The following is a 9,479-nucleotide window of genomic DNA, read 5'->3' on the forward strand; positions in this document are numbered from 1 at the left end:
GGGACAGTGGGTGTAAAATGTTCGGACAACGTTAAAAGGGTCGACTGGGCTTTCTGCGGTCTCCTGCTCCCGAACCCTCCTGAGAGGGCACCCTGGGGAGGAGGATGCCCGTGACCCCTAGCGCGGGAACGGCGGGACCCAGACCACACGTAGACCTGGGTTCCGAGGCCCGGAGGCCACACTCTGGGACAGAACCTCGGGACCCAGACGCCGGGCGGGGTTGCCACGACAACGCCCTCAGGCGCGCGACGATTGGCGGAGCGCAGAGGCGGCGCCCGGGAGGTGCTCCCGCGAGAGCTCGGCGTCCCGGCTTTCGGTCGGCGCGGGACGAGGGCGCGAGGGAGCGTGGGGCAGGGCTACCGGCCTAAGCTGCCACCTGGACTCTACTGCCGCGTACCGTGTGGTAGCCGACCCTGCTGGCTGTGCCACCGAAATGTGCCCAGAACAGGAACCTTCTCCCTCCTCCGCTGCGACCACCCTGGTCTGGGCCACCTTTCGTCGCCTAGAACACTGTCCAAGCTCTCGCCGGGTCTCTCAGCTGCGCCCTTCAGTCCGTGTCATCTTGTGGTGCCCTGCTTCTCAAGAGAGTCAAGGCCCTGCCCCGTTTGCCAGCCCCTCCCTGCTCCCCCACTTCAGCTTCGCTGACTGCTTTACTCTTGACTGACCTTGCTCCATACCCCGCCCCTTCCCCCACCCCACCTTTGGACTTGCTGGTCCTTCTGCCTGGGACACGCCTCCCCAAGACGTTAGCAGGATGCTCGCCTCTTTAGTGAGGTGACCCACCTGCTTAAAGTTACACCCCACAGTCCCCATACTCCCTGCCCTGATTTTTCTCCGTAGGTCTTGTCACCATCTAACAGAGTTAATAATGTACTTATATGTTGTCTGAAAGCTCCATGGCCAAGAGTTCGTCTTGTTAGACCAGAGCAGGTACTCAGTGTTGTAGACTGAGCAGGTGGAAGAGGGGTCTTCTTTTCCTTCCCAAGAAGGGTGGTGAATCCCTTGGGTCACCCTCTCTGGAAGGAGAACCGGCCAGGACTGGCTGACTGCCCACATGCCAAGTGCCTTACTTTCGATATCTCACTCCCAGAGTAGCCTCCCATTCCTGCGGGAGGCCCAAGGCGTCTCAGGGAGCCCTATCCTCCAAACACCATCATCCTCAGCTCAGAATCCTCTGGGCTCCAGATGTCGCTGGCTGGTGCCAGCAGCCCCTCCTACGTGCCTGGCACTCTGCTTGGTGCTGCCCTCAAGGCTCTCAGTCTAGTGGGAGGGAAAGAGGAGAGTGATTACCACCACGCGTAGGGCAGTGCTGAGGCCGGGCGTGTGAGGCACAGCGTAAGGAGGGTGGGCTCAGCGTCCAGAGTGGGGCCTCTGGAGTTCCTCCTGGTGGTCCCCGGAGGCCTTTCTGGCGTGAAGTGTGCACTGTGGACGACAATCACTGGTTGTCTACTCTGTGCTGATGCGATTCCTGGGATCCAGCTCTTTGTGGCTGAGAAGGCTGTGCTCTTCCCAGGGCCCAATGCTGCTTCTCAAGCGGGAAGCCAGACAAGCATCCAGGGCTGCCCAGAATTGCATCCAAGTGTGCAGACAACTGGCTTCCCTGTGGGTGTGGGCACTGGGAGAGAAGCTCTTTGCATGGTGTGTGGCTGGGTGAGCCAGGGCAGCCATATGCCGCCAGCCTTGTGGGGAGCAGGGCACAGGCCACCCTGGCAGCCAGATGCTCCTGGGCCGGTCTGTGGCTCAAAGGCGTTTCCTTCAGGAGAGGAGCCACCTGGCTCCTCTCCACCTGCCCTCCTGCTCCTGCCTCCCTCTCAGCTCCAAAGTCTAGGGTTCCAGGGTTGTGTCAGCACGGGGCCATGCTGCACTGTCCTTCTGGCCTGGAACGGACATCTGGTCTGCCTCAGCCCCCGCAGCCATGGCATCTGTGGCCCCATGGAACGCAGTGGCAAGGAGGAGAGCCGGAACCAGGGGAAGGCCATACTCTACTGTGATCGCCAACTGGCTGAGCATTCCTGGCATGACCCACCTGGCATTGCCCTTTCCACTGAGGCTTACTGAGGGCAACCCCTGAGGGCTCTCCTTGTCAGGGATCCTTCTGCCAGGCGGTGTCCGCTCAGGCTGAGGGAGGTAGGGAGGGACACTGGTTACAACTGATGATGCCAGGCCAGTGGGATCTTGAACCCGCAAATAGTAGGAGAGGAGGGCAGCCCCTGCCCCTTGCCCATGATGCGTCCTCCAGCTGGCAGAGGCATCCAGCCTGCTCTGCAGGAGTTGGGTCTACAGCCTGAGAGAGGGCTTCATTTTACAGATGGGAAAACTGAGGCTCTCAGAGGGGAAGGAAGCAAATGTGTGCTCAGTGGGCTTTATCTTGTTTGCAGGGCTGAGGTCGGCGTCATTAGCTCCGTTTTACAGAGGAGGAACTGGGGATTGGAGAAGTGAAGTGCTGTTTGCCAGTTGTCCCGGTAAGCCCCTTATCTGGCCCGGGATGGCACGGATCTGAGAAGGAGCCAGGGCAGTGCCAACGCTTGCTTGTTTTGCCACGAGATGGAAAAGTGAGCCCAAAGATGCAAGGCTGAGGGAAGGGAGACCCAGGATCAAGGTGACCCTCCTGCAGGAAGCAAGAAGTCCTGAGGCCCAGCTGGGTTGGGAAGTTCGGAATGAGGACGCCAAGTGCAGCAATGTGGGTCCTCACTGTGGTGGGTGCCCTGCCCCTCCCTGGTGGATGGAGTTGCACTTGGTCACTAGATCCTGAAGAAATGAGAAAATGGCATCTTTGGCTTCTACCTGGGGTTCAGACGAAACCATCAGGGTGACCCCTGCCTTCCTCTGCAGGCTCTCCCCTGCCGAGCCTTCCCTCACAGGCCCTTCCCTTCCTTTACATCAACCATGGGAACCTATGCCCGAGAGACATGGCACCCCAGGCCTGATGCCATTCCAGATGCAGAGGGGAGCCCCCACCTTCACCACCGTATCATCCATCGTTGTCAACAGTGACATGACTCGGTCACACCCCTTCAAGGGCCGGGCGAGTCCAGTTGGGGGCAAAAGGAGCAGCCTGTGCCAGGTGACTGTGACAGAACAGATGGCCGAGGGGCACAAGACGGGTACAGACGTCCCCAGGTCCCTCCACAGGGGCCAGGGAGGAAGGGGCTGGTTCCAAGATGGGAGGGGGCACCCCAGGCCCAGTCACCCCAGCAAGCTGCCCTGGAAGGGTCTGTCTGAAAGCCGGGTGCACACCGGGTGGTGGGGCAGGCTGCCTTGGGGGCCAGGGCCGGGGGGCCCTGGGAGCCAGGTTGAGCAACGGGATAGTGTCCATGGACTTTGAGCCCAAGGCTGAGGGAGCGCGACCCAGCTCGCGGAAGCAGCTTTTTAGTAAGTGTCTTGAGCTTTCTTAGAAGCAGGCTGAGTTTAAATTATAAATAAACAAACGAGAACTCTGCAGCAAGGCAAGGCGTGGGCTGGTAGGAAGACGGGAGAGACTGGAGGCAGAGACCTCACTTAGGAGCTAATATTCCCCCCTGAACTTGAACCCTCCTGTTCTCTCTCCCCACCCTGCCTCTGCCTCAGGGGCTCGTGGGCCTTCTGCTGAAGGCATCACCTGGGGTCTCAGGCTTCAGGGGCTGACCCTGGCTGGTCTGCAGGAAGAGGCCCAGCACGGACCCCCACGGTGGGGAGTCGGGAGGCCCACCTGGCTTACACCACCCAAGGCATTCAAGCCCGAGTCTCCCTCGGACAAAAACAGGCCCCGGTGGACACTCATCCGTGTGGGAGGTGTCTTACCAAATGTTTGAAGGGGAAAAAAATCCCATTTTCTTAGCTTTTTTTTTTCCTTTCTATTTTTTGATTATTTTTCTAGATGACTTCATTTCCAAGAAGGGTGTAGGGGAGAGAAGGAGGACAGAGGGAGGGAGGACAGGGGCCCTGAGGAGGGATGGAGCGGGGAGAGTGGGTGCCAGGCCCAGGGAAAAGCTGTGGGGAAAGTGGGGGCCACCTTGTCCTGACCGCGGTGCTTCCAGCCCAGGCTGTGTCCTCCTCCTGACCCCCACGGACCTCTTGGCCAGCTCCACTCCCACAAGTCCCTGGGGCAGAGTTCAGCTCTCATCCAGCCAGGATTAGCAGAAGAAGGGCTTCTAGGAGCTTCTCTCTGGGGCATGACCTCCCTGCCCCATGGACAGAGGTCTCCTTACCCCTTATACTGCTCAGAACCAGCAGGACACACTCTGGCTAGCTTAATGGCAAAGAAAGTCTCTGCTCAGTGGCCACACGCCCAGGAGCAAGGCCCCAACCACAAGGCCTCCACCACTGGGCACAGACCCAGCAGCCCACGCGTGACAGGGCACTGCTGCCCATAAGCCAGGACCTTCCACCACCCCCACCCCCCCCCCCGTTGCTAGAAAAGAGATGCGGGGGGATCTGCTTTCTGGTGTTGGCTGCTTCTGAGTCAGTCTGTTCAGGTGAACCTTGGTTGGTGGAGCCCAGGTCACATTCCCCCACTCTAACTGCAAGGGACTCAGAGAACACCAGCAAGGTAGCAGCCACCCCAGAACCCCTTTTAGTTCACAGAGCCCAAACTCCCAGCAGCTGCTGCGCTCTGAGGGAGAAACCATCCCAGGCCTCTCTCCCAGCCTCCAGTGGCTGCTGGCCATCTTTGGTGTTCCTTGGCTGGTGGGCACACCACTCCAGTCTCTGCCTCCAACTTCACACGGTCGTCTCTTGGGTCTAAGTCTCAAATCTCCCTCTGCTTTTCTCTTCTGACACCTGACACTGGATTTAGGACCCACTCTAATCCAGGATGATCTCATCTCAAGATCCTGAACTTGGTTATATCTGCAAAGACTCTATTCTAAGTATGGTCACGTTCTGAGGTTCTAGGATTCCATCTTTGGGCCCCCAGCCATTCAACCACTCCAAGAGGCATGAGAAATGGACACTGAGAAGGCGGCAAGGGAGAAGAGGAAGAGGTGAGGTGGAAAGGGACGTTTGGGCAGGAGAAACCAGCTGCCCGAGCCCAGCATCCATGGGGCTGTCGAATCTCCTTTTGCTACTCAAACCCCAAGTCAGCTTGTGGCTGCCCAGACAGAGCTTCCCACCACCTCCCGTATCCCCATCATTGTCTTTTCCCCAAGGCCAGGCATCATGAACACCCCATCTCCTTGAGGGCTCCCAGGCCCTCCTGCACCTCAGACCCCCAAGATCTCCAAGTCCAGGAGTCAGGAGAAGCTGCCCTGCCCCTCCTGCCCAAGGGGAAGGGTGGGTCCCACAATCCCTTCATCTTTTGACTTCCTACCTCCCAAAGTGCTTCCTTTTCTCTTCCCCAAATTCTCTGTTGGAGTTTGGGCCATTTCTTCTGATGGGGCTCATTCCCATCCTTGGCAGAAAATGCTCTCAGAGATGGAGAACCTTCAAGATGCAAGATGCATGGGTCAGAACCAGAATATAAAAACATCTGTGTGCACTCTGCAGTTTACACTGCCCTTTATCCTACACTGTCTCCTCGGATCCTCACTACTGCCTGTGAAGGAAATACTAATCCCATTTTACAGAAGAGGAGACTGAGGCTCTGAGAGGTTTAATGACTTGCCTGAGTTTACACAAACCTGAGACTCAAACCCGAAACGTCTAACTCCAGCTTTTAATGCTCTTCCCACCAACTCCAACACACTGGGCTCAACCCCATAAAGAATCCTGTCCATGTCACAGCTTCAATCTTCCTAGGAACAGGAAATTCACCACCTAACAAAACAGCGAATTCCACTGACAGTCCCAAGTATCAGGGAGTCTTCCTTCATTGAGGGAAAGCCCTTCCTTCTTCATGTAACTCACTCCCCCACCCCCCGCCTTGGCAATGGGCAATGCCCCTGCCCCAGTCTTCTCCAGGACACATCTCTCCATTTCTTACCCCTTTCTTGAAAAGTGGGGCTCTGGCCATCCCCTCCGGGTCACCCTCCCTAGAAGGGTTTCTGGCCTCTTGATGCCCAACCTACAACGTCAAGGACACAGGTCCTTGAGGCAGCTGCGAAGGGTGACTTTGGACAGGTGTCCCCTGGCACTGTGCCCGAGTCAGGCGGAACTAAGGTGAGGACTGTTCCCGCTCTGGAGGTGACAGTCTCTCTTCCCATGACCAGAGTCTGGGGGTGAGGCCCGGCCATCTGGCCACCTCAAGCTGGGGCCACCACGGACCGTCCCGGGCAGAGGTAGTCACTGTGCCACAGCACAGTGGCAATGTCACACGTTGGAAAAGAAGAAGAAAGGCAAGCACCAGCAAGCAGAGTGGCTGAGGAACAGCTGAGCTGAGTCACTGCAGCCAGGCGGGTGGAGGCGGCTGCAGGGGTGGGGTGGGGGCCTCCCAGGGACGGAGGAAGGAGGAGGGGACACCAGGCACCTGGCACCCTCCCCTGGGCTTCTGGAGCTGTGGAGGGTCAAGGCACCTAGCAGCAGGGTGCCCAGCGGGTCGAGCTGACCATCAGGGCTGTGCAGCCAGCTGGCCTCGGGCTCCATTCCCAGCTCAGCCACCAACTGGCCCACAGGCCTCCACCAGCCACGTAATCTTTCGAAGCCTCAGTCTCCACCTCTGTCTAGTGGGGTAATGGCTGCCTCCCCCGCTACTGGGCCGATTACTGAAGGCCACGGTGCCAAGCGCTCAGGGTGGCATCTGGCACACGAGGGGGGCGCTGAGCCAGGCCCCAGTGGCTCTGCTCATCATCATTATGAATGAGGAGCCTTTAGGTTTTCCCAGAGCAGGATTCTGGGGTTTGCCCAGTGGGCCTCCCCCACCCCTGCCCCAGGCCTTCCTGCTGCCCCATGGGTGCGTTTCCGAGGCTGTCGGTGGTCTTGGGCTGTTTCCTTGTCGACTTCCCCACACTTCCCCCTTCATGGGCCCCAGGTCCAGGTCCAGCAGGCTGGGCTTTGGGGTAGCCATGTCTGTATCAGGGCAGGGCTCCCACCTCAGCTGGCATCCTGCCGCCATCACCTGCCGGGACCCACACTGTGTGGTTCCCGCTGCCGCCAGGCAGGGCTGCAAAAGCCGGCGCTGAGTCCCACTCTGCAGAGTGATCAGCAGAGTGACCTCACCTGACACACAGCACTACCCCAACCTCTCTAGGAGCCACAGCAGACTGTGCTGGTGTGTCGCCCCCCACTCCCCTGCCACACAGGAGGTCCCTCAGATGGCAGGATGCCCCCATCCTGCTGAAGCTCAGGGTTTAGGAACTGGAAGGCATCCTGAAGACAATCCAAACTCATTCCCTCAGGCCCTGAGAGGAAAGGGACCTGCCCAAGGCCACACAGCCAGTGGTGACAGGGGGGTTGCTTCCAGGCTTCCCTTCCCCTCGGCGGTCCTGCTGGGATTTCCTTGCCCAGGAACCAGCACCACAGGCCTCACCCCAAACGGGGAGCCCATGCGATCCTAGCCCCTCCCTCCTGTGTGCTCGCCGCTCTCCCTAGGCAGGCGCCTGCCTCTCCCGCCCCCATGCCACCGCGGGAAGGGGTTCCTATGGCACCCCTTCCCCCGCACACACTTAGCTCACTGGCAGCCCATCTGCCCGGAGACAGTGAACAGCAGATGCCTCTATGTACAGCGGTGCCTGAAGCGCAGCGGCCCTGCGCCTGCCGGACGAGAGCATGCCAGCCAGGCACAGGGCTCACGTGACACTTGGCTGGGGCAGGGGTCCCTCATCCAAGGCTGGGCCAGGAGGGGGTCAGGCCACCCAGACAGCCTACCAGGGCTGGGGACCAGGGTGTCCAAGGCCGGAATCAGTGTCCTGCGGGGGAGTTGCTGGATGGGCAGCTCTCTAGCAGGCTGCACCCTTGGGGGACAGGCTTCTACAGCTCCCTGACTCCCTGGGGAAGGCCTAAAGTGAGGGGGTTGGTGGACTCCATGGACAGACCCCACAGGGTCAGCCACTGCACACAGCGCGTGTGAAGGCTTGTGGAAGAGGGTTCAGAGCATCCAGCTCCTGTACAAGTGTGGGACCCTCGGCTGGGCCTCATGGGGCTCCTCATTCTGTCTTGGCCCCAGCCTCATCCCAGGCTCCCTCAGCAAGCTTCTCTCTCTCCTGAGTTCTTACAACCAATGGGGGTAGATGGCAGAGCAGGGTCAAGGGACCCTAGGGCTGGGCCTCCTGGGAGGTGGTCACAGTTCCTGGACCCACTGGCTCCTGGACTCACCTACTGTTTCCGGGATGCACGTGGCCAGTTGGCAAAGAGCCTCGTTTCCATGGCAGCAGCCTCAAGCCCTGGGTCCAGGAGGAGGGGCTGGCTGAGGACCCCAAGAGCTCGGCCTTTGTCTCTGCTCTGCCCTCCCCAGCCAAGGAACAGAGCTTTGTAGCCCGTGGGTGGCCAGCAGAGCACTGGAGGGCCAGCCCAGCCTGGGGGAGGGGAACTGCTGGGTGGTGGTGCACATACTTTTCCATCCTCTATAAAAACAGGAAAATAAATTGGCTAAGTCTGGAGCCCTATGGACTCTGGCTTGACATAAGCTAAATTTGTCTGATTCTGGAAAGAATTAGAACATTTCAATGATCTGCAAATGGGGCTGCTGGCTGCTGAGCCCTTATCTTGTTCATGGCCTCTAGCCCAGTGTCCCATGTGAGAGGTGAGGGGGAGAGAGGTGAAAGGGGTCTTAGGCTGGTGTGAGCCAGCCTGCCTGGGGCAGAGGGATGGACAGCTTGGCCTCTGAGGACCCCGTTAACTGAGACGGCAGAAGCCATGACAACCAAAGCTCACTTCCAAGCCCTGCAGCCTCCCTTTCTCCCCCGCCTTCACCCTTTGTTTTCCTCCCCTCCTCCCGGCGCCCCCGCGGTGCAGGCAAGCACAGGCACACGCAGGCACACACACGCACGCCCCCAGGCCGCCTCTGCTCCCCTCACATCTTGCGTTTGTTTTCCTTCAGCAGGGCTCCAATGGGGACACGCTGCACTCTCACAATTGGCAGCTCCCTCCGATCCCCCCCCCCACGGAGGTGCCATATGTCAGTGTCATGAATAAGCATGAGGCGCTGTAGCTGGGGGGCTGGGAAGTGGCAGCTGCCAATCACCTGCCGAGCAGACATGGGGTGGAGGCTACCACAGGGTGGGGTGGGGGGGGTCACCACTACCAGAGGGGCAGGCCAGGTGGGGGGATGGTGTGGGCAGAGGCATGGGAAGAGGGTAGGATCAGAGCATGGTCACTGGTCCTCACCAGAGGGACCCACCTCCAGGTGACCAGTGTGCTTTCCTGAAAACAAGCAAAACCCAAATGGCATGGTGTGACCGTGTGGGGTAGCCCTGAACCCTGCCCCTCAGCTTTGTGTCTGCCTGTGGGCCCGCTGGCCAGCCCACACCAGCCCCTCCAGGATGCCCTTCTCCTCCCAGGCTGCGCCCGCACCCTGTGCCTCTCCCCAGCACGTGCTCCATCTGAGCCTCCCACTAGTGAGCTGGGGACCAAGGCTTCACCTGCAGGGAGAAGGAGGGGGATCCAAATTCAGCCAGCACCTGTGCTGG

The 9,479-nt window shown here is 59.5% G+C and overlaps 1 protein-coding gene across 18 annotated transcripts in view; it reads right to left on the minus strand.

Moving 5' to 3' along the window:
- ENDOV (endonuclease V) overlaps positions 1 to 9,479 on the minus strand; it is a 100,100-nt gene that overhangs the window by 62,765 nt on the left and 27,856 nt on the right. For 4 of the 18 annotated variants that reach the window (XM_033848348.2, XM_033848345.2, XM_033848342.2 and 1 more), the window contains one exon: positions 2,169 to 5,400. The exons of 9 other annotated variants lie outside the window; for them this stretch is intronic. In XM_033848348.2, the coding sequence (XP_033704239.1) occupies positions 5,135 to 5,400 (266 nt within the window). In that variant the 3' untranslated portion in view covers positions 2,169 to 5,134. 5 more of the 18 variants (XM_033848346.2, XM_073798126.1, XM_073798121.1 and 2 more) reach the window with 5 other exon arrangements.

The sequence above is a fragment of the Tursiops truncatus genome, chromosome 20 (assembly GCF_011762595.2).
Source record: "Tursiops truncatus isolate mTurTru1 chromosome 20, mTurTru1.mat.Y, whole genome shotgun sequence".
In the NCBI taxonomy this organism is placed as follows: Eukaryota; Metazoa; Chordata; class Mammalia; order Artiodactyla; family Delphinidae; genus Tursiops; species Tursiops truncatus.